The sequence below is a fragment of the Pan troglodytes genome, chromosome 7 (genome assembly GCF_028858775.2).
Source record: "Pan troglodytes isolate AG18354 chromosome 7, NHGRI_mPanTro3-v2.0_pri, whole genome shotgun sequence".
In the NCBI taxonomy this organism is placed as follows: domain Eukaryota; kingdom Metazoa; phylum Chordata; class Mammalia; order Primates; family Hominidae; genus Pan; species Pan troglodytes.
Genome location: NC_072405.2, coordinates 119,014,370 through 119,042,033, shown reverse-complemented (window position 1 = coordinate 119,042,033; position 27,664 = coordinate 119,014,370). Strand labels below are relative to the sequence as shown.

Here is a 27,664-nt window from a genome sequence, read left to right as displayed (position 1 = left end):
ACAGGGTTTCACTATGTTGGCCAGGATGGTCTCGATTTTCTGACCTCGTGATCTGCCCGCCTCGGCCTCCCAAATTGCTGGCATTACTGGCGTGAGCCATCGTGCCCAGCCCATCCATACTATAATCCTTTTTTGCTCCCCTAGAATTGTCCCAACAGGATGCTGGAAAACTGGAGATTATCTACAAGCTACACATATCCTGGGCTTTCAGTGGCTGTTGGCTATTGCAGTCCACTCTGGTTGAAAGAGGCTGGTGACACAGTTACCTTGTCCTATCCTAAGAGTCACAACTCAGAAGATTCAACCTTCAGATTTCCTTTATTCCTGACCCCTTTTATTCTGGCCTTCTGGTCTTTCTTCCATTCATTCCATATAGTATAACGCTTAGAATCTGTTGGTGTTCATCCCCCCGCCCCCCCACCTCTGCTAAGTATTAGTTGTGTGACATTGGGCAAATTATTCTACTTTGTAACTCAGTTTCGCCTTCTGTTAAAATGAGGATTTTTTTTTTTTTACAGTACTTTAACAATAAATTGTGACCATTAAATGAGATAATGTATCTACAGTGCTTAGAAGAGAGCCTGGCAATAATAAGCGCTATTTATGTTAACTGTTATTTTGAGTCATTATTATTCATACATTCAACGAATACCACTGTGCTAAATACAGGGGATGTGTTGGTACATGGGACAATCTCTTACCCCTTATGGTCATATTTCTTCTGATTTTGTGAGACACGCAATGACTTTCGAATCTGACTCCTGGATGCAATTTCAGAAGCTGCTGTTGGTAACTGTGGATGAGGCACTTGCCCTCTCTGAGCCTGTTTCCACATCTGTAAAATGAGGATTAATAAAATCTACTTGGAAGATTTGTTTTGACTATTAAAAAGACAAAATATGCAAATTATCTGGCACATTTGAAGTCGAATATACTTTCCTTTTCACAGTCTTGTGGCCACACCTGAGGCTAGGGAACTCCACTCTAGGCTTAGAAAACAGTGCTGTCTTCTTAAGTGCTGGGGAGGAGTAAGAGGGTATGGCGGGAACTCATCTGCAGGAAGGGTAAAACCCAGAAGGCGTGGGAGGAGACAGAGACAGGAGGGATGCAGGGACCGCCCCTGGCCTACAACTCCCGGGATGCTCCGGGAGCGCCCCGCCCCGCCCCACCCCGCCCGCCGTGGCGGGCGCTGCCCACCCGGCGGAGCCGAGCGGCGTGCAGAGGCTACAAGTGCCGTAGCTGGTGATTGGGGGACTTTCTCCGGGAACCGTGCCGGGAGAGCGCGCGGTGCTGGAGCCGCACCGGGTGGCCGAAGCAGAAGGTGAGTGGCGGGGAGTGGGATGGGGTGGAGGCTTTGAATGCAAGGGTGAGAGCCCTGGAGCCTAGCAGAGCTGGAGCGCATATCCCCGCTCTCTCTCCTTCGTCTGCGAGTACTAGGCGGACACATCCGTACCTCGAATGCCTCAGTGGGCGCAGAGTTCACCAGAAATGGAAAGCCGGATCTCTCGGCGCCTGCTGGGAGCACCGCTGCCAGGTGCTTGGGGCTCGCTTTCCCGGCTTTGCTCGCACAGGGCGCATCCAGAGGTCGCCTCCCCGAGATCAGCCTTGCCTGTGTCAGTTTAAAGCAAATATTAATGCTTTTAATTGATGACAGATGGACGAGGGAAAGTGCGTGTCCCCTCGCTTTAAGGTGCAATGTCGTTAACTGGGCTTTTAAGCAGATCAGAGGAAAAAGAGGGAGAGGACGCAAGAAAAGAGTCTTTAGCTGGTCCCCTGGGATTATCCATTCTCCACTGAGAATGGAAGCCCCGGATTAGGGAGCTGCAAAGGAAATCGACTGTGCTGCTAGCATACCTCCGGTAGAACAAGCGAACAAGCGGGAGTAGCTTTTCTTTAAAGAGAGGTAGAGGCGGCCGTAGGGAATTAAGTGGGGATTTCTCTCTTCTTTTGTTATAAACTGAAAGTCTCAAAGAACCCTGCTGATTTTATCCAAGGTAGGCTAGTGTGATGAGTTAATGGTACCAAAGGTTAATCCGAGCCCCTAATGCCTGAGAAAACTGGAATAAGAGTTATCGGTAATTGATGAAGCCTGTTACCATCACTTCTTTCATTGAGGAATCCTTTAGTGGGGGTTTGTTCTAGTTTAGTAGTGATTCTTTTGCCCTGTTGTTTTTTGCTGTTTTCACTGTAGAGAAACTCCGATAACAGGAGAAAAACGTTTTCTGTTTTGCTTTGTTTTTTTGTTTTGTTTTAAACAAACTCTTATGTGTAGCAGAAAACATGTCAATTCCCTCTCCCATATTTTGAGTTGCCAGGTTGACCTTAGGTGACCCTTGCCTGTGTTTCTGTTACCAGCTTTGGAGCTGTGGATTTTGAATTATAAGAAGCCTCAAGCCGTTGGGTTAAATCAATTATCACCCTGGATTTGGAAGCAAAATAAAAGGAGCCTTTGGTTAAAATCTCTAGTGATAGTGGAAAGTGAATTTTTATTCCTTAGAAACATGGCAGAGGCAGAGAAAAGCAGATGGTTTTCTGCTCAAACCAAAGTTCTCTCCCAGAAATGCCCCTTGCTGCAGCCGGGGGTGAGGAGTGACATGTTTATAAAATTACAGAGGTAACCTTGGAAATAGCTTCTCACCTATTCGCCTCCACAGAACTCTTACTCTGTGGGTTTATAGTTTGTCTTTTATTATCAGTTCACTTCTAGATTGGGTTTGTAAAACTATCCAGATGGTCAATTTCTTGTGCATTGTGTGATAGCAAAGCATGCAGAGAGGGAGGAACACAGACCCAGGGAACGGGAGTAGCAGATCCTGCAGCTGGAGCAGGCAGGTGTGTGTGTGGAGGAGTGGGTTGGCCCATTGTATTTTGCAGGGATTGCCGTAAGGTCTGTTGCCTGTACGCTTTGGGGTCCAGAACATGCTTCCCCCATGGAGCACTGAGAGAATAGGGCTGAGTGGAAGCACAGTGAATAAGCAGCATATGGTCTTGTAAATACAGGGCTGTGTCACTAGGGTCATTGGATGTATGAGGTGTAAGGTTAGCAGAGGTGGCTGATTAAGCTGGCCTTTTTCATCTACTTCAGAGCTATGGAATCAAAATGCTGAGTTCCTGCCCAGCTGATAGGGGTGTATAGTCATTCACTGATGGTGATGCTCCAAAGCTAATCTGTATTAGAATTTGCTCTGAACTAGGGAGAGTGTAAACACTTACAGTCTTACTGAATTAACAAGTCTATGCTTCCCCAAGTCCTCCAGAAAATCGGCAGCTCTGCTAAAAAGGGCTCTTGCCTTTCTCATTTGTCTTTTTACAGGAAACTTGCCTTCTCGTTTGAGGGATCCTTTTGCAGGAATGCGCGAGTCCTTGAATAAATTTGGCTTGGTGACGGCAGTATTCTTTCTCAGTAGACACTGCCACTTCCTCCACGCGCCTTTCTACCCTGACTTAAGTTTCTCAGTGTTAATCACTATGACAAGTGAGAGCATTTGTCCTTTCCACACTTTCCTGCCACTAGGTATCCCCTCCCTTCTTTTGCCTGTTTGAGGTGGAAAAGGGGCTAAACAGGTGCAGCTGTGAAGGAAATGGGGACCCCAGGAGCAACACTCCTGGAAGTACAACCTTAGCTTCTGTTGGGTTCTTATCTAACTCTGTTGCTATTGGCAGACTTTCCGGAAGCTGCTGGGGGATGTCTGACTAGCTCTCATGGAGCTCCACTACCTTGCAAAGAAGAGCAACCAGGCAGACCTCTGTGATGCCAGGGACTGGAGTTCAAGAGGGTTGCCTGGTGACCAGGCAGATACAGCAGCCACAAGAGCTGCTCTCTGCTGTCAGAAACAGTGTGCATCCACCCCAAGAGCAACGGAGATGGAAGGGTCTAAACTTAGTTCTTCTCCAGCATCCCCCTCCTCCTCTCTGCAAAACAGTACTCTTCAGCCAGATGCCTTTCCACCAGGACTTCTCCACTCAGGGAACAACCAAATAACAGCGGAACGGAAAGTCTGTAACTGCTGCAGCCAGGAATTAGAAACTTCTTTTACCTATGTGGACAAAAACATCAACTTGGAGCAGCGGAACCGGAGCTCGCCATCAGCAAAAGGGCATAATCACCCTGGGGAGCTTGGCTGGGAAAATCCAAATGAGTGGTCCCAAGAGGCTGCCATATCTTTGATATCTGAAGAGGAGGATGATACAAGTTCAGAAGCCACGTCTTCAGGGAAGTCTATAGACTATGGTTTCATCAGCGCCATCTTGTTCTTGGTCACTGGGATCCTGCTGGTGATCATCTCTTACATCGTCCCACGGGAAGTGACTGTGGACCCCAACACTGTGGCAGCCCGGGAGATGGAGCGCCTGGAGAAGGAGAGTGCGAGGCTGGGGGCTCACCTGGACCGCTGTGTGATTGCGGGGCTCTGCCTCCTCACGCTGGGGGGCGTCATCCTGTCCAGCTTGTTAATGATGTCCATGTGGAAGGGGGAGCTCTATCGTCGAAACAGATTTGCCTCTTCCAAAGAGTCTGCAAAACTCTATGGTTCTTTCAACTTCAGGATGAAAACCAGCACGAATGAAAACACTCTGGAACTGTCCTTGGTAGAGGAAGATGCGCTTGCTGTACAGAGTTAATTCTGGTTGTGAATATCTTGAGAGTCTGCCTTGGCATTTTGTAATATGAAAAAAGTTAATTTATAAAAATTCACAGTGCAATTTATTTGCCTGGCAAGAAAAGTTTATTTCACAAACCAACAGCCAGTAAGTGTTTTTGTTCTCCATGTGTCTTCTATTTAGAAGAAAAGCCATGTAAGATGTATAAGAAACCACAACCAGCCACACCTATCCTTCTGAAGAGCTGAAGGCTAATTAATCTGTAATGGCCAAGAACTTCTACTTCGATAGAAAAATATTTCTAATGACCCAGTCTACAAATTATTTCTTTTACACAAATATATGATGTTATTCTTTGGACACTAGGTGGTCCTACACACAGTAGGATCAATTGCTAATCTACTTTGTGAAAAAGAACTAAGCACTAATCAATAATAAGGCTTACATCTAATTCTCAAAGGTGCTTATCCATTTTCTTGCTAAATTATCCTTCTTGTAATTTGGCTAAACACTAAAACATGGAATTTTTAGTTTGAATATTTTGAAGTTTGAGGATGTTGGGCTTTTCTTATTGTAAAAAATGTTATGTTTGAAATTATTCCTGTATTCAAAAATTGTAATTAAGTCATTAGGATAAACTTTCTAATAAAAGAAAATTATGTAAATCATTGTAAGACCAATGTGAATTTAAACCACAGTGTTGGTGCCAGATATTAGCCAGGGTCACAGTCTCTTTTTTAAAATGAAGTCAAATTAGTTAGTGATATAAGTTTTATATTTTGTGATTTTGCCATCATACTGGTTATCTGTGCTCTTGAAGTCTGCTGGTTCTCACACCAGCAGCAAGAGGCAAGGCATGAGACATTTTAAATATATTTCCAGACATCTAAACACCTAGACAGGCCTGAGTCATGATTGGCTCTGGTGTGTTTCCAGGTAACATCTTGTTATTGCTGTTTGGGGAAAACCACCAATAGAATTGCAGCTAGACTTTTGGGGACTGTGCCTCGCAGGCTGTATCACTTGCTGTAGGCCAAGCAACGAGCACTTCCCTCATGGTAGCAGCAGTCCTTAAGCCCAAAGCCAAAAAAAATAAAATGGAAAGAGAGAGAGATTCAATACACTGATTTAATGGGGACTGTAGTCATCGTCAGAACTCACCTCCCACTCACAGTGGTCTAGATGTCATTCAGCAACTGTGAACTCTTGCCTCATGCAGCACAAACTCTTCTCTAAGAGCAGCATGATGAGCAAGGTGCTCACTTTGCAAGACACACACTGGGTGTTCACAGTGACAGACCGCCTCATTATGGTGACGGTTCAGAAAAGGGATGGGAAATGCAGCCTCAGAAATACCTTACATTTTGCAACTCTGCCTGGAGGTTTTTCCAACCTGTGCTGTAAGAGTTGTTGTAACTTCCATGATTGTGTTACCAGGATCAGGGGGTCATTCTTAAAAAGAGGGCAGGAGCTGGGAATTGGTATGAGATAGCAGGAATGAGGAAGTAAGAAAGTGATTTCTTTGCAGATTTTTAAAGGCTATTTCAAATGTCTGAAGTTTGTGGTGTTGTGGACAACCGTGGAATACATGGGTGACTTTGGCAAAATGTGTGAATCAGGATATTTATGTGGATGAGCTCTCATGGGTGTCAGATTGATATGATGAGTGAGGTATGCTGCATATGACTTAAGGGTTGAAGTGAAATACAAAAAGGGAGGCTCAGAAGATAGTAAAAAGAGAGGATGGGCATATGAAAGAATTATTAGGTAAAAATGAGAAATTATATGGCCATCAGAGGAAGCTAGATGTAGTTAATTGCCTTATGTTATAGAGCAATACTGATTACTGAAAAGAAAGAATTGAGATGACATAAACATGATTTTTGCTTTCCGTTGCTGTATTTTTGTGCTTTTTGAACAAACTTTGTTTTACTGTGACTCTCATTTCATGATTTTTGTTGAGGCTGCCTTACCAGTGGTATAAGTTTTATATTCTGAAGGTTTCTAAGTCCAGCTCTAGCCTGCTTAAGGATCCACTTTGGATGATGTTGAAACAAGAAGGAAACGATCTGCTGAGTGAGTAGGTCTGAGCTGTGTGTTAAAAAAAGAAGGCATTAAAAAAAAGAAGGCATTAAAGAAAAAACTAATGTTTATTCATAGAAGCTAAATGAGATCAACTGAGTTTTTATTTATTGGTGAAACAGGATTAATTAGCCAAATGGCAGACTAAACTGAATTAATGTGGAATCAATTTTCAGTTTATGAAGGAAGAGGAGTTTGGGAATCAAGTGTTAGGAGGTCTTTTCACTTGATAATAAAGCTTTTCATGTGGAAGCATTTAATGAATCTTGCAGGGCTACCAAATAATATAGATTTGATCTAGAGGTAACATTTTGAAAAATGCCATTTTGGAAAAAAAATATTCAACGGGGGAGAAAAAGACCTAACACATCAAAATACATTTCCTTTCTTTTCCCTAGAATGCTATAATTTCCTTTAAAATTTAAAATCGAAATGTGGTAAGTAAACGCACACTTCAACATTATTTAAATCTGCTAACATATAGAGCACCTCTCTTTTAAGGTTCTACTTATCTGAGGGCAAACCATTACACATTACATGATTTTGAAAATCATCTGAATTACTTCTTTTGGGCTGTGGTGACATTATTCAGATACTTGCCTTAATCGACTTTTCCCTGGGTATTTGGTTTATGTAGCCCTTATCCATCCTGCCTGAATTCAATATGAAGATTACTTGAATTTAAAATGATGGTAACACAGGCAAAGAAAAGCCATGTGCTTTATTTCCTGTTGTTCCCAATCTGACAAAGAGTGTTTTTGGCTCTAGAGGTACTTTGGCAAGACCAGGTGATGCATTCTATAGACATTGGGCATACAATACCTATGGTTTTGGTCTTGCATCCTTCATGGAGATTTGTGACCTTCCGTCTGTCTCTTCAATATGGTGCTGGTTGTTACCTGTGAAAGTTTTTATTGCTAGTCCTAGAGAAGAAAAACATATTTCAGTGGTTCTAGGTCTTTAGCTTATTTACATGGTTTTAGAAATCTTAACTCAAGAGTCATCTTCCTAGTCTCAATGAGAAGACAGCTCGTCTTTCAGCAGTGTGGCCCAATGGGGTGAGTTACAGAAGGAAAGCTGTCTTTCTCCTTTATTACTGGGATCTACACGCTGCTGGTGGATGATTTAAGGCTCCTAATATCTTTATAAGCCAGTTCTTTTTAGGGCACCTTAAACTGTTAGTAGTAGAGTTTGCAAAGAGTTTTCTTTGCAGCGCTGTGTGTCCTTCCCACCCATTGGGAGCTCTTAAAGCAGATCACATAATAAGATGTACTGGCCCCTCATATAAAGAACAGCTTTTCGTCATGCTCCCCACTGTGTAGGTGATTTATAGTTTAGAGGAAGACAAGACTGCTTGGAACCATGAAGTTCTTGGAGGCCATGGTTGCTTTTACCCACATGACTGCTATAACGCTTGATTCTGTTCTATCAAGTTACTTGCCTTGATATCATCACATGCTTTGCTGTCTGCTTAAAATATGAGTTCATCCCCCTCATACTTATTTGTTTTAGGGACCCAATTGGACCAGTGCTGGCACATGCCCTTCAAGGTACAATTTCTGAAAAGAGACTGCGCTGCCAAACTTATGTGTGCCTTTACCTCAGTCCCCCCAGTATAAGGGGTGACTTAATCTTGATAAATGAGTGACTGAGCACCATGCTAGTTAAATATTGAGAATTAAAAGCCTGAACCCAATGGCTCTACTTTTTTTTACCACCTTCTGACAAGCAAAAATTCTAGGCAGGAGCATGTGAACATTTTGGTCTTCATCTTTCACGTGTGCAATGATAGGTGTATGCAAAATTTTACTTGGATTAATTGTCAAGTTAAAAAAAGTGTGCTATATGTATATCTCTTAGGAGAAGGTTTTTCAACCTGAAGGTCAGATTTCATTGCAGCAATTAATGCCATCAAAAAAACGTGGTCTGACAAAAAAGATTCACAACCTTTGCCAGTGGTTCACCTATTACAGCAAGATGTAATACTATCAATACTTACTGTTCTCTGTAATGGGTTTAACCTTTCCCAGAATTGGACATAAAGAATGACTACGATGAGAAGATTATAATGAACTCTTACTGGCTTTTCCTAGTCTAAAAAGAGTACTTAAGAAAGAGAATTAACATATCATTTCCTTTTGGCTGATTTTTAGCTATATCTGTTTTTGGTTCATAATATTCTATATTATCTTCTCCCAAATTTTATAAGTCTTGGGAAATAATTTGCCTGCCTAGTGCATTGACACTGTAAAAAGCAAGACGTTATTTTAAACACATAAAACTGATTTCAAGAATCTGTGGCTTACACTCGAGTGTACTCGTGGTTTATGTTTGTGTGCAGATTTATGTGCACTCAAGTCTATGTGCATTTGGACTATATTTTATAGTTATACAGCTTTAATATCCAAAGTTATTGTTAGAATAATTTTATTATAGGAATTTGGCATGCCTTACTGTTGACATTAAGAAGAAGAGAAGTCTTTCACAAGTCATGAATGAAGAATTTGGAATCAGCCTCAGAATGAGATGTCATAATTATTATAAACCTGTTTTGGTTGTTCAGCCTCCCACAAATATCTATTGATTTGTTTTTTAACCTCTCAATTTCAGGCTCATGAGAGTGTGAGATATTTGGAAATTATTTTACCGTGAATTGTTATTTTATTTCAGGGGACTATGGGGAGTATATTCCTTTGTTTCAAATTTGGGTAACTCTCCTGTGTTTCAGGAACAGCTCTCCCTATTTTTTCACTGCCATCTTCAGGCTTCCTAGCCAGGCTCCAAACAAATGTCATATAAGAAAGAAAGATTAATTATTACATATTGTGTATTGAGAGTTTGTACCCTGTGGTTCTCATCATGCTGTTAATTTTACTTTTCTTGCCAAACAAAAATAATTTGACATTGATTATGTGCTTTTTGATATTTTCAAGGGCAATTATTAAGGTTATGAGCTCTTTCTTAGGGCACTTGATGCCTTATATGTTAATAGCAAGTGTGTCATATCATTTTAAAATAAAACTATTCAAAGGCTTTATTGTGTTTATTAAGCTTAATTTGAATTGGAATCTGTAATGCTGATTTGGTCTTTTAAAATTATATTTGAAATTATTTGTCCAAAAAAATTAAAATGAATATTTACCCCTAATTTAGGTTTGTCATTCTTCTTGCTACCATTTCACTATATAATGTAGACTGTGCCTTATTTTTTGTTGTTTTATAGGAAATAGTCCAAGTTATTTGGGTTTCTCTAAATTACTCAGTATTAGAGTACACGTTTTATGATATGGAAAAATACATGAATAAATATTTTTTTAAAACACTTATCTGAGTGTCTAGAAAGCTTTTAGGTGAGAAACAAGTATCAAATTAACTTATGCACCTGCTTTTAATCTAATTTTGATCTCCATTTTCATTTGAAGAATGTATCACAATTTATATTATTAGCTGGAATTTTATCCTTATTATATATAAGTGCTGTCAAGGTCAAAAACTCTAAAGAGACATTTGGAAGTGAGGCCCCATATCTTGCTCCATCTATTTTGAATAAAAATTGGATCAAGATTCTTATCTACATCCTTTATGGGAAGAAAGTCTACTTCTTTCGATATCTGTTTTTTTCTAGAAGTTCTTTTGGCTTTTGTTAATCACCTCTGATCATTCGGAATAAGCTAAGTGATGCTGTTACATTTCCACAGTCTCTTGCTATATGACCCTTGCAGGTCAGCAGTCAAGGGGACCCAGTCTGATGCAGCCACCTTTTTACATGTCCCTGTTTGCCAAGCTAGAGGGGAAAAGAGTCTGAAAGTTCTCAAAGAGACACTGCACCAGGTCAACATGTATTTAGTCAGGACTAGTCATATAGTCCCACTTAAGCCAGGAAATGCAGTTCCATCATGAGCCCTGAAATGAGGAGAATTGGGACTGTTTGGCAAATGACACTAATGACTACCAGAATTTCTAAGGTCTTTGTTTTGTTCAAGCAGAGTATGTATCAATGAACATAAATATTCTCATCTTCTCTAATGATCACTTGATCAATTTAATATTAATACATTTATACTGGGGGCCAAAAATGCTAAAGGTCTCCAGAGAAGGCAAATTTAGTAGATCTTTATTAAATGCTTAAAAAGAAATTGTCACAATTATACTTTAATATATTACCTATATGATTTTATTGTATTATTTAATCATAAAAAGGAGATTAAGCCAACATTTGTCCTTTCAACTCATGGACAGGAGGAAGTGCTTACTTTCTTGGGTTCTTACTATGCATTATTTAATTTATACCTCACCTCATTTAATTCTCACAGCATCTCTGCAAGGCAAGTGTTATCTGCATTTTACAAATGAAATACTAAAGCTGGAGAATGTCAAATAACTGGCCAAAGTTATATAACTAATAAGCGGTAGGAAAAGAATTAAAATCTGGGACTCCTTCACTAAAATTATATATTTACTTAAGTTTAGAAGGAATATGACCCTTATAAAAACATCAATTTATACTGGCTGTTTTATTTTGTGCTTATTATTTTATAAACTAAAGAAAATAGCAGGCTTGTGAGCTGAGAAATAAGGAACCCTTCCTATAAAGAAATCATATCACTATTTTGCTTTTAGGTAATATAGTGATTTATCAAAATATATGTCAAAACTATCAACTCACAGCCATCCTACTTCTTACCCCTAATGAGATTCAAGTAAGCTTATGCTGACACTTTTCCTTGGAATTGAAAAGAAAATGTAGTTACTCTTTCTATGTGCACAACAGTGAACATAGAGTTTATGTAGTCTCCAGTAAGGGATCCAGGGACGGAGAGAAAGTCACATTTGAGTGCTTACTATGTGCCAGGCATTCTGCGTTCATGTGCAGTATCTTGCATAATCTCCACAACACGTCAAATAATAAAGGCTTCAGAACCATGGAGACAGATGACCTGAAGTTTGAATGCCTGCTCCTCTACTCTTGTAATGACATCTGATCCAAGTTTCTTCATCTGTAAAATGAAAATAATACTGTTTGACTTGCAAGACTCTGATAGAACGTAAATAAGAAAAGTTAGAGAAAAATGAAAACAAATCCTTTTCTGGTATACCATCATAACAGCTACCATTATCTTGAGTGAGGTTCTTTGTAACTACAGAATATGAATTTTTGTAGGTACTTGGGATCCTATATGTTCATGTTGATTATCGGCTGATGAAAAACTGAATTGGGCACAATTGTCAGATGATTACTGATCATCATGATAAAACATAATATTTTTTTACTTATGCTCCTTTCTCCTCCTCATCCTCCTTTTCCTTCTTAATTTCCTCTTCCTCCTTTTCCCCACTCCCTCTTTCTCTCCTCCCTTCCTTCATCATCATCATCATCATCATCATCATCATGTAGAAACTGCTTATTTGTATGTCTCTTACTTCCACCATCATAAATACATCCCTCCAAGAAAGACATTTACATCTCCCTTCATGAACGGAAAAACAATTTGGAAAACAGTCTTTTGTTTAATTGTGGAGTATGGTATGTAAATATCTTGTACTACAATCTTCTAGACCTTGAATAGTCGTAACTCCAATCAGCATGCCATGTGGCAAAATATTAATATTTAATTACCTTTTGTTTTAAGACAGAATCTCACTCTGTTGCCCAGGCTGGAGTGCACTGGCGTGATCTTGGCTCACTGCAACCTCAGCCTCTTAGGTTCAAACAATTTTCCTGCCTCAGCCTCCCCAGTAGCTGGGATTACAGGCACCTGCCACTGCACTTGGCTAATTTTTGTATTTTTAGTAGAGACAGAGTTTCACCATGTTAGCCAGGCTGGTCTCAACTTCCTTACCTCAAGTGATCTGCCTGCCTCGGCTGCCCACAGTGTTGGGATTACAGGTGTGAGCCATGGTGCCCAGCGTAATTATCTTTTAAACAAAATAGCTTTTACCATACCAAAACCCAACAAAATCCTGTCATTTGGTTGAATTGTCTTTAACATTCATACAGCTAAAACTTAAAAGATTCTATCAATAAGCACTCTGACAAAAGACTGTTCTTCATTGCCATTTATCCAGACCACAGAGTTCATGTGTTTATATTTATCTTTGAATTTTATTGAACCTTGTTCACATTCTGCCAAATTAGCAAAAGTAACTGTTCTGGAATACAAATGACATTAAGAACAGTTGCTAAAAATTGAACTTATTTTCTCCTGATACTGAAATGGCATAATCAGTGATGCCCCCTGCTGCTGAGTAGATCCATAGGAGGGAAACCAGGGTACCAGAGCCGGAAGAGGGTAGAACCCCCAGCCTTCGGCCACACCTTATACAAATGATGAGCTCAGGAAAGAATTTCTTGATTGCGAACAGAATATAAGGGGGCTAGGAGAGACAGAGGCTGACCCTAAACAGTAAAATATGAAGCTGAAAGAGACTTTGAGTGATAAAAGTTCAGTAGTGATGCTGCCTTATGTCAAAGAGCATTATAAGGTCAAAGCTGTTTTTTATAATCTCAAAAGAGCATCGTTGAGCTGAAAAAGAGAAGCCATGGGTCAGGAAACAAAGAAACAACTCAGGCTGGAGGCAGGAAAATTTTAATATGGTTATTGGCACACGGAACTGATGGGAAGCAAGTAACACAAAAGCCTAAGTTTGTAAGGGAAATACATTGCCAAAGAACCCATGAGCCTTAGACTGTTTGAGCCTTAATAAACAACATTTGAGTCCCCAAACTTGTAGCAGTAGGAAACAGGCTAGAAAATGTGTTAGAACAGCCCCCAAAGAGGGCATGTTTCAGAATATTTATTTTAGATGTGGCCACAGATAAAACAAAAGGAAGAAACTCCTAGGGCCTTGAATGAGGGGCCTTGGAAACAATGGACAAGTGATTCCTTCCAGAAAGAAGGACAGGGCATATCCAAGGAATTTACCCCACCCACAGGGCAGAAATACAGCACAATGCCTGACTGACAGAGTTTCAGCATTCTGATGAACCAATGATTATGTCAGATTGTTTCTTATGGTTATCATGTCCCTGTTCCATTAGTATATGTTTTATGTGAGGTGTAACATATCTTCTGTTTATAGTTTGCCAGATCACAACATCTGGCAACTTTATGAGAATACTATGTACATTTTGGAGGTCTTGGATTTGGAGCTGGAGGCATGTTCTGGATGGGTCCTTTAGTCTTCCTCCTTGGGAGTTGAGTCTTTGTGTGTAAGAAAGGATAGACTAGCCAAGTGTTGTGGCTCACACCTGTAATCACAACACTTTGGGAGGCTGAGGCAGGAGGATCGCTTAAGGCCAGGAGTTGGAGACCTGCCTGGACAACAAAGTGAGACCTGGTCTCTACAGAAAAAAAAAAAAAAAAAAAAAAAAAAAAAAAAAAAAAAAAAAAAAAATTAAAGGAAGGGAGAGACTATGGCACATCTGCCAAAGATCCATGCCCATTTACTTTGTGTAGAGTTTTTGCTAGAGAACAGCAGCCTAAACAAGGGTTGCATTTCCCAGTTCTCTTTCCACTTAGGTAGGTCCAAATGGCTAATTTGCACCAAAGGAATGTGAGCAAAGTGACGTGAGTTACCTCCTGGCTCTAGTGGTTAAGAAACCAGCATGCCTTTATGCACTTAACTTCTCAATCTGGTGGCTGGATGAAGCTGCCTAAGAACTTACAGAAGCCACATTGAAGCCATAAATCCTCCAGCAGCCTGGTTTGGGGGGCTGTCTGCTTCACTATTATTGAGAACCTTAGGCTGTTAAAGGCTCTGTCATCTTCCAAGATTACTCTGGTTGTTAATATCTAGCTGGCAGACAGAAAAAGGGACAGCATTGGAGATTTTGTGGGAGGTTTTCAGTCCAGTTGGTTAGCATTTGGTATTATTGCCACATCCAGCTGCAAGGGAGGCTGGGAAATGTAGTCCAGCAGTATATCTGGGAGAAAAAAGAAATAGGTTTGAACAGCTAGCCAGTCTGTTCCACAAGGTATGACCTGCTTATAGTTAATTTCCTATTTAATGTTTGCTTTTCTACTATTTTCTTCATTTCTACATATCAAAATCTCCCTCTAGTTCACTGAGCTTTGCCTTCTTTTTTCCTCAAGTGAATTAGGTTAAGTATCTCATGGTAAAATCTTAGTTTAGATCACATTTCGTGTATAAGTCATATATGGCTGCATAATACATTACCCCAAAGTGTAGCTTAAAAAATTTAACTTTTATTATCACACAGTTTTCTGTTGGTCAGGAATTTGGGACCAGCTTAGCTGGGTGGTTTTGGCTCAGGGTTCTCTCATAAGGTTTCAGTCACGCTGTTGGCTAGGGTTACGGGCATTTTAAGGCTTGCCTGCGACTGAGGATTCTATTCCAAAATTACTCACTCACATGGCTGACAAGTTTGTGCCGGCTGTTGGCAGGAGGTCTTGATTTGATTACTTACTACTTGGACCTCTCCATAGAGCTTCTTGAGTTTCCTCCAAACAAGGCTGCTGGGTCCCCTGAGGAAAGGGACCCAAGACAGAAAGAAAGCTGCAAAGGATTTTATGGCCCAGTTTTGGACGTCAAACACTGTCACTTCCACCTCATCCTATACATTAAAATAGTCAATAACTCCAGCCCACAGTCCAGGATAGTGAAACTAGGCTCTACCGTTTTAGGGGAGGAGCGTCAAGAAGGAATGCGTACATATTTTAAAACCTTCACTCTCAGTATTTTGATTTTTCTAAATCCTTCTATTTTCTTTAGTGTTGCTAATATAGTACCTCTTTACTTAATTAGTATTTTAATTATATGTCTATTTTAATTCCTATTTTAGGAATGTTAACCGTATCTTTTTTTAGGATATATTGATGAGAGTGTTGAATTTGATCTTTAAAAAATCAGAGCTGACTTTGAGCCTTGCAGAGAAAAATCAGGCTCTCAAGCTAAATGGAAGGAAACAGGTCTGTGGGTGTGTGCTCCAGTGAATAATAACTGACCTGAGTGCAGAGCTGAGCACTGCACTTCCAAATTTAGTATGTATATCATGATTTCGAGGAAAACTTCCAGTTCTAGTCTCTTCCTCTCCTTTTCAGTGCCAAATTTGCCCAATTCTCAATCAAAATACCCATAGTTTTCTAATGTAGTGGAGAATCATTACTATATCATATTAATAAGTAACTTACTTATTGATGCTTATGTAGTTAATAATAAAAGCTAACACTATTGAGTGCTTATAATGTGCCAGGCCCCAGTTCTCATATTTACTCATCGAATCCCCATGACAATCCTGTGAGGTAGGTCCTTTTATTATCCTTATGTTATACATGAGCAAAGTTAGACTTATCATAGAAATTATTAGCTTCCCCAAGGTCACACAGCTCATAAGTGGCAGAATTGGGATTCAAATCACTTAGTACACTTGCTTAAGGTTAAAGTTACCAAGTGGTGTAGCTGAGGCTTCCCACCCAGATCTAACACAAAAATTCATGCTCTTTTCATCTATAATAAATAGGCTGCCATTTACTTCTGTAGTTCTTTTCACCCAAACTGTTTGCCCTTCCCTCCACCAAGGCCAACCTCATGGATGATTAGTCACATTATCATTGATCTCTCCCTTCTTTAAATGGCTATAGCACTTTGTATGTATTCCACAAGTTGCTCAGTATAGGCTGCCTTAATTGATCACTAATTGTTTCAAGCATTGGTCATTTCTTTCCAACTAGACTTTAAAACTCTAGGAGAATAAGGACCCTCTCTTATCTCCACAGAACCCAGATCAATACTAACTCATACTAGTCACTTGTTGGTTTTTCCTGACTTGCAAAGATGGGAACATCCCATTATGCCACATACAAGTCAGTTGGGCCCCAATGCCAACACAGCCTCTTACCTTGGTTTCCAGTATAGGAAAATAACCCCAGGAAGAAAAAACTCTCTAAAGGAAAATGGCAAGTCAATTAAAGTTAGAAAACATGACCCAAAGGAAAACATAAAAGAACAATGAATTCCACCTGGACAGCCAAATGCTAAGGTATGTCTTAATAAAAATGTACTAGTTTACAGTAGCTAATATACACTCAATAATTAGTATATAATAGTTAATAGAAATATTCACTCTAACCAGGAATCAAAAATTCAAATTAAAATATTAAACTATGTTAAAATATGGTAGTTTTTTTACCATAAAAATGGAAATTATGTTTCTTTTTTTTAAAGCAACATTTAATGTTGCTATGAAAGATGATACCTCGTACGTTACTTTTCGGAGCATCAGTTAATACATTTCTTACTGGAACATAACTTAACAGTATGTATCTGGAGTCTTCAAGGTATCCTTTCTCCCAGCATCCTGCTTCAAGGAAATTTAGAATAGAAATATTCAAAAAGATGGATAAAAGTTTATAAAGACAGTTATCACTGAATTAGCTAAAAAAAGGAAATACCAAAAAAACCTCGTATCTCAACAACAGGGAGATTGCTCATGGTGTAGGCCCATAAACTGGATTGCTGTACAACCACTAAACATAATTTGCAAAGATTCTTAAGAATCTGGAGAAATGTTTATAAAGTAACATTAAGTGAAGTAGCTGATGATGCAGCAGCGCTTTCTCTCAAATATAGCATCATCCCAATTATGTGCTATATATGTGATTTATATATACATAAGACCAGACAGAAACATATTGAAATATAAACAGTGTTATCTCTGCAGTAAAATTATTGATAATTTTTTTGTATTTTGTTATATGTTCCAAATTTGTCTTTCCTTTTTTCTAAATATGCTTTAAATTTTTTAGCAAACATTTATGTAACACTATACATCAGCACTGAGTCAAGGAATTTACAAATATTAACTCATTTAATTTAATCTTCCTAAGTTCCCTATGAGGTAGGTAGTTTTGTTACCTCCATTTTATTGATGATGACATTGAAGTGTAGAGAGGTTAAAATATTTCCCCAAGGTCACACAGCTAGTATATGGTGTTAAGTCCATATACTTAATTATGCTATGACAGTGAAAAACTTTGAAATGAGGAAACAAAATAAAATAATGCCTAATTAGAGAAAATAGTAAAGTATGAATTAATTATCTTGACCTCCCCAGGTTAATATAAGAGGATAAGAAAGCAACCTGAGGAACTCAGTTATCCATCAGGAAGACTATTCTGATGTCAGGATTGTTACACTGGAGTGAGTGACAAGGGATGATGTGGGACCTTCTCAGTGAGACCAGAAAAATGGGATTGATTCTCCTCTGAACAGCTCATGTCTTCATGCGGAGGGTAGGGGTAGGAAGGAGGCTCTCAAAGTCCCTTCCAGGCCTAGGATTCAGTGATTCATGAAATCATGAAGCAAGGTGAGAGGACCCAGTTTGTCCTTTACTTACATTTATGCTCTCATCTTTTAAAGGAGCCACAAAAATGAGACTGCTTCCTGTAAATATAATATGTTAATATTTTTTTCTACAACTGAGACATAATCCAAGTACTTTCTAAGAAGAGAGAGAGTCTGCTGTTCTCTTACCTTTCTTCTCAGACTTGAATAAGCCGACTGAGGAAAATAGAGTAGAAAGAAGAACCTGTCAGCATATTGTCAGGTAAGTATAGGAATTACACCACATAAATAGCTACCATGAATAATTTATGTGGAAGCTAGATGGCATTATTTGTGCTGAACTGTACTTCATCCATTTTCCTTCCTTTTCTTTTGGGGTTTTTATGAGTTTAGGTTTTGTGTCATTATATACATCGGAGGAAAAATAAATATCTGTTTAACAATAAAAACATTCAAATTTGTTAAAAGGCCTATAAGATTCTGGGAAGTTTTTGTTGTTGTTGTTGACCTCTATCCAGTTGCAGTAGAAGAACAATTTAGTATAATAATTGCTATTTTTTCTCACTATACTAAACCATACCAGTTTTTTAAAAGGAATCATTTTATCTTATAACAGTGGACCCACTCTGTAGCTTTTTACTCACAAATTGAACTTCCTCTTTCTCCTCCTCTCTGTATTTGGTCATATTCACAAAGGCTGTCCATGAGCCACTTGGTAGGTGGGAACATTTCTGACAAGATCTATTGATCTATGGAGAAAGTCCAATGAAACAAGGATTAAGTAAGTAATGAAAATTTTTACCTAGGAAACAGCAATAAAAAGCTAAGATACGATGTGATAAAACTCCATAAAAGATATTTGTAGGGCACTGTAATACCAGGTTTAAAAAAAAAAAAGATGCTAGAAGGGAAATTGGAAACTGGCCCCAAAAAGTGTTAATAGATAACAAATAAGCACTTCTTGTGAGACTGTTGAAGGGAAAACTCATAAAACTTAGAAAGGAATTCACACATATCTTAAGATTGAATCTCTACGGGGACAAAATGATCATTGTGCACCTGTTTTAGAAAGGCAGTGAATTAAAAAAATATATATATTGCTCCTCTTTGGCTTACAGAAAGTAGTAGAGAGAGAAGCCCAGGCTAGGAATATAATCTGTGTGTGGTAAAGGGAAAAAGTGGAATGACAAATGTCTCTGCCAAAGTACACGGTCCCTTTATTTAGTAAAATAATAATAATAAATAAAGAGAAAGCTGTGGCCTAGTTTGGGGTCAGAGAGAGAGAGTGGAACAACCCACTACTCTATATGAGAAATAATGAAGAATTTGAGGGTCGGGCACAGGCAACTAGGGAGAAAAGAGGACAGCAGAGAGAAAAGAACAGAGGCAGAGGGCTCAAGAAGGTGGCTGTGGGTGGAGGCTTAAGAAGGAAAAGTGCGCTTGCTGAGAAATTCTCAGTTGCAAAGATGGTTGAAGGACTTTGAAGATCTATGATGTGACTTTTTTTGTGTGTGTGTAAGATAGAGTCTTGTTCTGTCACCCAGGCTGGAGTGCAGTAGTGCAATCTTGGTTCACTGCAACCTCCGCTTCCCAGTTCAAGCAATTCTCGTCCCTCAGCCTCCTGAGTAGCTGGGAATACAGGCACAACACACACCATGCCCAGATTTTTTTTTTTTTTTTAGTAGTAGTAACCTACTACTACTAAAAATAGTGTTTCACCATGTTGGCCAGGCTGGTCTTGAACTCACGACCTCAAGTGATCCACCCACCTCGGCCTCCCAAAGTGCTAGGATTATAGGCATGAGCCTCCATGCCCTGCCTCATGTGACATTTTTAATATTAAGCTGTTCCCTGTTCCAAATTGTTCTGTATATTGTCTCTCAATATCTTCAAACCTTGCATACAAGTCAGTCATACGTAACAGCCTCAGGTCAAAGGGTCCATGGGAAATTTAAGGATAAGACATGGAAAAGAAGGCATGCCCCTTGGAATTACCCTTCTACTGAGGTCTACTTGGCAAAGGTGACAGCAGTTGAGGGAGATGGTTGTTCTAGAATTCCATGATCCTTAGGGAAACAGGTGAAGGTTTGAGCCAGACCTGAGAGCAGCAGGTAGGAGCTGATGGTAGCAGAAAAGCGGACCCTCATATGCACTGGCTCACCTTCAGTTTTTCCCAGACCTACCAGAGGAAAGTGGGAATTGAAGAGAGTTGTGCTATGACAGGGGAGGGAAACGCGGGTGTGAAAGTCTACAACACTTGGGTTACAGGAGGAGCTGGTGGTATTGCTGTCAGAGACAACACCTATGTATGTCATGATTATATAAATTGAATTTTTCTGTAGATAATGCAAGAGCTACTCATTTTTTTAAAATGAAAGTAGCATAATCAGATTTTAATGTTAGAAAGAACACTCAGATGTTAGGATCGAGATGAGATTGGAAAAGTAGGTGAGGATAGTTGGGAAGATTAGGAAGGGTCCAGAGATAAATAATAAATTAGGATGTCGAAGAGAGAAACCAAGAGGAGGCAATAAATTAGTCATTTCAAAGATCAAATCAATAAAGTTGATGGTTAATTTGAATGGGGTGGAGCAGTGAAGGAAATTGCTTAAATTATTAGTCACTAGCCAAGGTATGGAAAGCTTAGGAAAAAGCACAAGATTTAATGGGAAGGATATGTTGAGTTTGAGGTCTGTGGGGAACACTTAAGTGAAGATGGCTAATGGTCAGTGGAAGTATGGGTCTGGAGAACTGGAGTAAGGCTGGGCTTATTTATGATATAAAGCTTTGTGACAATATTCTCTCAGCCCAAAATTGGGATCCAGAGTTTTTCCAATTTCCAATGGCCAGTGAATTTATTTTCATGAAATTTTTACAAATACATGTGGAAGCATATCATTTGATTTCAACTAATCTTCTTTGAGTAAAAGAATAAAGCCACTTGAAATCAAAATGTCCCTGAAAAAAACGGTATATGGTCACTATATTTATACCTCATCTGTTTCAAAAAGAATTGATGTAATTGAGATGTTAGACCAAAGCTTAATAATAAAAAAGATTAATTAGAAATTGATAAGAAAGAGAAGAAAATATAAGTAACTAGATCCCTGAAATTAGTCAATAACCCCAATACAAGTTTAAGTTAACTTGAGATTTCTGTTAAAATTAAGAAGGGGTGAAGAATATTTGATCAAAGTTACAAAGCATTTGATAAAAATGAAGGTCAGTATTAATTTAGGGAGAGAAACACTTCTTGACACAAAATTCTATGGAGAATTTATCACACAGATCTGTATATAAAGGACACTGAGCAACAGTGAAAAATGGTTTTACCAAAGCTACAGAAATGTTCTCAAAATGGATCCTTCCTATATTGACCCTATTTAAAAGCTAAAGACATAATATTGAGTCCAAAGGGAAGATACTTTTTTTCAGAAAACTAAGATACCACGGCTCAAGTAGGTTGCTTTTTGATGATAATTAAAGGAATGGGGCCAGAAATCTTTTGAGGATTGGATAGTGAACATGTTTTGCTAATGCTCACATCTTAAATATTTTGAAGCAAGCTTCTGACAAAATTGCTGAATCTCTACTCTTTTGTTGTTGAATTCTCTGATGAGTGTTTAGGTTTTTGACATTCTGTGTATAGATGAAAGGAAATTTCAAATTCTTCAGGTTTCAGACTGTGATGGTTAATATTGAGTGTCAACTTGACCGGATTGAAGGATGCAAAGTATTATTCCTGGATGCGTCTGTGAGGGTGTTGCCAAAGGAGATTAACATTTGAGTCAGTGGACTGGGAGAGGTAGACCTACCCTCAATCTGGGTGGGCACCGTGTAATCAGCTGCCAATGCAGCTATAATAAAGCAGGCAGGAGAAGATGGAAGAGAAGACTTGCTGAGTATTCCGGCCTTCATCCTTTCTCCTGTGCTAGACTCTTCCTGCCCTCAAACATCACACTCCAAATTCTTCAGCTTTTGGACTTTTGGACTTACACCAGTGGTTTGTCACGGGGCTTTTGGGCCTTTGGCCACAGACTGAAAGCTGCACCGGCGGCTTCCCTACTTCTGAGGTTTTGGGACTCGGACTGATCACCACTGGCTTCCTTGCACCTCAACTTGCAGACAGCCTACTGTGAGACTTTACCTTGCGATTGTGCGAGTCCATTTTCCTTAATAAACTCCCTTTCATATATACATGTATCCTATTTCTTCTTCCCGCTAGAGAACCCTGACTAATGCAAAGACCTATGGGAGAAGAGTTGAGGCTCTATTGTGAAAGTTTTGGAGGCACATTTTATGGTGGCCCACGTGGAAGACCTTACCATGTTTCCATGAATGAGGGCCTCTACAAATTTTGTAAAGGTCCTTCTAACTTGGAAAATTACTTTGAATCTATTTAATCCCTTACAGAATTTTACCACTGAAGGTTAAAGAATATAATTTTGGCTTGGAAACTTCAATAATTTGTCATCCCAGCCAAAAAAGCAAACTCTTTATTGCCTCTACAAAGAACATTCCTATGAACCCATAAGATCCAAATGAAATAACTCAATACTTCAGCTCTCTTTTGATTAGTTAAAAAGAGAGAGACAGAGAGAGAAAGAAAGAAGAAAGGAAGGAAGGAAGGAAGGAAAGGAGAAATAACCCCCAAATTAATAATATAATAATAAAGTTATCCCTCATTGCTGCTTTCACTGGACACCTTCAAATATGATCTCTTTTAAAATCCTGCTGGATGAGGTCATTTAACCATACCTATTTAAATATTAGGGAATACCAGTAAATGCGAGTATTTTCATTGTTAATTAGATTATGCTAATGCTACTGAAAATAATCTGCCGATATACTTTTTGCTTTTTCCAAAGCTCTGATATGAACAAAACAGTTTGGTTCTTACATATTTTTTTTCACATTTAGAGAGAAAGCCTCCCCCAATAAGAAAAATTTGTCAAAATGCTTATGAGCACTTTAGATTTAGATAAGGATACATCATTCCATTTATTGTATGTAAGTATAATAATTTAGGACAATATGTACAGTCAATCTGTTTAAAAATTCTGTCTCTATAAATTGTTAAGTATGTGATAAATCTTGAGCTGTTATTAACGTTAAAAGTAACTAAAGATGGCCAGGTGCAGTAGCTCACGCCTGTACTCCCAGCACTTTGGGAGGCTGGGAGGGTGGATCACTTGAGATCAGGAGTTTGAGACCAGCCTGGCCATCATGGTGAAACCCCATCTCTACTAAACATACAAAAAATTAGCCGGGTGTGGTACCATGTGCCTGTAATCCCAAGCTACTTGGGAGGCTAAGGCAGGAGAATTACTTGAACCCAGGAGATGGAGGTTGCAGTAAGCTGAGATTACATCACTGTACTCCAGCCTGGGTAACAGAGTGAGACTCCATCTAAAAAAAAAAAAAAAAAAAAAAAAAAAAAGTAGTTCCAAACTGCTAAGACCTTAGTTAGGTTGTGTTGCCTATGGGGTCCCCAAGCTCATCACCATCCCTTAAAGTCCAGGATGATGGAAGCCTCTCAGAATCTTGACTAAAAATTCCAGTATCACTGACAGTGAGAGCAGAGAGTACTCTAAGTAAGGCAGATTTGTCAGACCTGAACCTCTTTTCTCAGAATTGGCTAAATTCTGATCACCAGTTCAAACCTGGAACTCAGTGCCAAGGTCTTTAGCGTAGAAACAGCAAATGTGCACCTATGCACCTATTTCTTACACCTATTTCCAACCACAAGTTAATCAAGCACAGAGAATGTGTTGAAGTTGTGTGCCTGAAAATGATAACCACATTGACTTGATGATAGGCTGAAAATGGAAGGGGAAGAGACTAGAAGGCCCAGACACATCAGAGCCCTAAAAATGTGATATAGCGGGTGGATGAAGACTGATAAACTCAGCTTCATTGAGTTCTTATGGATTTTCTGCAGCTGGATAATGAGGCAGAGAGTTCATCTCTGGCGAAACTGGGACTAATCTTATTCCTTAAGATGCCTACGAGAGTAAAGAATGTTTTTAAAGACCAGATACAAGCATTTTAGCAGCCAGCAAATTGTAAGTGGCGATAAGACAGAGTGGATGAGCTGGAAGAAGAGCTATCCTTCCTTGAATAGCAGTTCAAGCTCATATTCCCTCTGTCACCATTCAGACATGACCTCTGCCAGCTGAGCCTAATGCACAAGCGCAGCATAAAGAAATACTGTCTCTTAGAATGGCATCCAGCAGGAAGAGGCAGGGCCTTTTGTCTCAAACCAACTTGTGCATACAGAGGGATAAGGTATTATCCTCATCTTAAACTCAAAGCACTCTCTATTTCAGAACAGGAAAAAAATGTACATGGCATCCAGGAATTTACTCTTCTATTTAATCTCATTCTCCTGCTTATCAGTTATTACCAGAACTTTATTCTCACCTTTTTAACCCTTCCTTTCCCTTTATCCCTCTAGGAAAGACACATTTTTAATCATTGACAAATGTTTGAGGTTTTTGTTTTAGTTTTAGTGTTTGTTTGTTTAGTCCTGACTATAGAACATGTCCAGCCTGTTGAAATTCTATCAAAGCTCTAAGGCTTACAGATGCCACCTGCACTGTTAACTTAGTCTTTCTTCTCCCATTGCTTGCAGTTGGTATGCCATTGCTGTAAATTAGACTGAATCTGCCATTGAGACATCCTCTCCTTTATCTTGTTTGTGTTGTGGAGATAAGAGATAAATTGAATGCCCCAAGTGAAACGCTATCAAATTTTCCCTCTATGTGTAGAAATGGCAGTTTCTGAAGGGTCACTTATTCTCAGAACTTCCACCCTCTAGAGTTGATACAAAAGGAAAAAAAGGAGGTAAAAATCCGTGTTTACTAATTGTTTTCCCACTGGGAGTCTTTTCACTAACTCTTTTACTTTCTTTTCCAAAATACTGTTATGTCAAGCTGTGTGCATGAAAGAATGATTAAATAATCAGAAACCTGTAGTATTAAAAGTTGGAAGAATTATTGTTTAATCCTGAGACTATGCAAATTGTCAGTAAGCCTATACCAGGCTGAGGAATAACTCTGGAGATTGTTATAATTTCTCAAATCAAGAATGCTTTTAATTCAGATATGGAATTTCACTAATTGAAATAAGAATACCAGTAAAATAATTAGATCTTTTACTAGAGAGGTGCCTTGCACATCTGCTTTGTGCTAAGTGCTGACATATGTTTACTTATTACTCTAAACACCATAATGAAGGGCAGACATTCTTTCCCAAGGTATAAATTAATACTTCTTGGTGGTATTCATGGTCATTCCCAAATAATCTAAACCACAGATACTAAATTCAAATGCCAAGCGTCAATTGTTTCTTTTATGTTATTTATAATATCTCCAAAATTGCTGAATATTACAGTTGAATTGTATTTTAAACATACGAGTACTATGCAAATTATTTCATGCCTAGATTTGTGTTTATATGGCTAAATCTCAGGAAAAGATTTTAAGTGCTTTAGAGGCACAGTTAACATTTTTCAGAATTACTTAAAATTCATCTCTTTGCTTTTACCTCCTTGGGTTCTGTTTTCCCTTGTGTCTGACTCACAACATCTACTTTATGTGGGATGGTCTAAGGCATAATAGATGGGAATGTTACAATGGGGAAAAGGGTTGGTTTCCTGAACTTATCAATGGGAAGAGAGGAAATGTTTACTTGGGATTCAGCCAGATGCATGGGATAATTCATTCCATGAAATATGGATTAGATGAACATAAAGAAATATGGGGATGACTGTGGAAAGGTAAAATAAAAGAAAACAATTTGGAAGAAATTTATTCTTATGTGTGCTTTCATTTATTTAATAATTTTTATTGATTGCTAAATTCTAGAGATTTTGCTAAGCAATGGAATATAAAGGTAAACAAAGCAAAACTAGAAGCTACCTGTCCTCAAGGAGTTTTTTGTTTTGTTTTGTTTTGTTTTTAAATATGAGGAGGTCTCACTTCATTGCCCGGCCTGGCCTCAAACTTCTGGTCTCAAGCAATTCTCCCGCTTCTCCCACCTCAGCCTCCTGAGTAGCAGAGATTATAAGTGCATACCACTATGCCTTCTATTGAATTTGAATCTAGTAGAGGAGACAGGTATGAATCAAATAATTACATAAGAGTACCATTCGAATTAATGATAAGTACAAGAAAGGAAAAAGATGGGGAAATATGAGAATGTATCATGGGGAGAAAGTATATATAAGGAAATGATGTTGGAGCTGAGACCTGAAGCTTGACTGGTGGGAAGATAAATGCTGTTGGTCATTGAATTTTGACACATTCAAGGTAGGTTCTACCCATGGGGCTGAATTCAGAATCCCTGAATACTTACGACAGATAAACAAAGGACGTGAAAACAGGAACACATTAAGAAATTACACAAAATGAGGAGCTGACATTAAGTCCTAAGCCTGCATATTACTAACTGTGCTTTGAGGATTTTCAGCTTATTCATGAGAATCAGCTATTTGTCCTTAAGAGAAGGCATGAAATAATTCAGAATATTTTCTTTAGGTCACAGGAAACCCAGCATGTTGGAAGCTGGAATCCATCATGTCAAAGTGTATTATATATTTGTATTATTTGAATCTCTGAAATGTTAGTTAGGTGCAATTGGAGAGATGGAGATGATAGTCTACGCCAAGTTTATTTGTGTGCAAAGAGGCTTTCATTCATGAAGCACAGTTGTTTCTGCCTCAAAATCTTATTGAAGATGATGTCTATCCTGTCAACTTTGGCCTCTGATGTTAATAGCAGGAAGAATGAAACACTATTAAATTATTTCTAAACTTCGCTGGATTGAATTCTGATCAGCTCAGAAGTGTAAGAGGGATTGCATTAGGTGGAGAAAGAGTCTTTAAGGGCCTTTATTCCAAAACCTTACAGGAGGGCTCCAAGCCCTGTGGCGGGTCTGTTTTGTGTTGTGACTTGATAGCAAATCACAGTGTTTGACTAATTTTTTTGGAACAGAGAGCTATTTGTATATTTTTTGTAATAAACCCTTGAAATATATTTCATAAGGGAATTGCCTAGCTTTTTGAGAGATTGGTTGATGTTATAAATGTCCTCACACAAGGACTAAAGAGAGAAGAAAAAACTCAGTTATACCACCCAGAAGAGCATTAAAGCTGCATTTTATTTGGACAGATAGGAGAATAGGAAGAGGGTAACATATTTTTGCCTGTGGCTTCTCTGAACAAAGACCTTGGATATGAGACTATCCATCTCCAGCCCCAGATGATTTTCCTGAACACGAATAAGAGGCTCAGTTTAGAGCCTGTTAAAATATCCTCTCTAATAAGATGGAAACTGCATCTTTGTTTCAGACATGGCCTAGGTACAGAACTGTACCTATGGCTGTCATTTGTAAGGATAAAATACACAATTTTCATAGATCATTATTAATAAAAGTTTACATGTATTGTAGACTTACTGTGTTTCATCCTCTGTGCAGATCTCTTTATATTGATATCTTATTTAATGTTTATAATAACACTATGAGGTAGGTTCTATTTATATGTTGGGGAAACCAAGGTGTAAAGAGATTAGAAAACCTAATGTAAGATCAAGTAAGTGGATAATCCTGGACTAGAGCCCACGTTCCTGACTCCTGAAACCATGCTTCTAACCACTATAGTGTACCGCTTTTCATC

At 38.9% G+C, this 27,664-nt stretch overlaps 1 protein-coding gene across 1 annotated transcript; it reads left to right on the top strand.

Annotated features, from left to right (window-relative positions):
- The first annotated feature begins 1,164 nt into the window (after window positions 1–1,164).
- On the top strand, window positions 1,165–9,716 carry TMEM74 (transmembrane protein 74). The gene is made up of 2 exons (XM_001135992.8): window positions 1,165–1,321; window positions 3,664–9,716. Exon 2 carries the CDS (start codon window positions 3,703–3,705, stop codon window positions 4,618–4,620), a length of 918 nt encoding a protein of 305 aa, XP_001135992.2. The 5' UTR covers window positions 1,165–1,321; window positions 3,664–3,702; the 3' UTR covers window positions 4,621–9,716.
- Window positions 9,717–27,664: the final 17,948 nt, after the last annotated feature.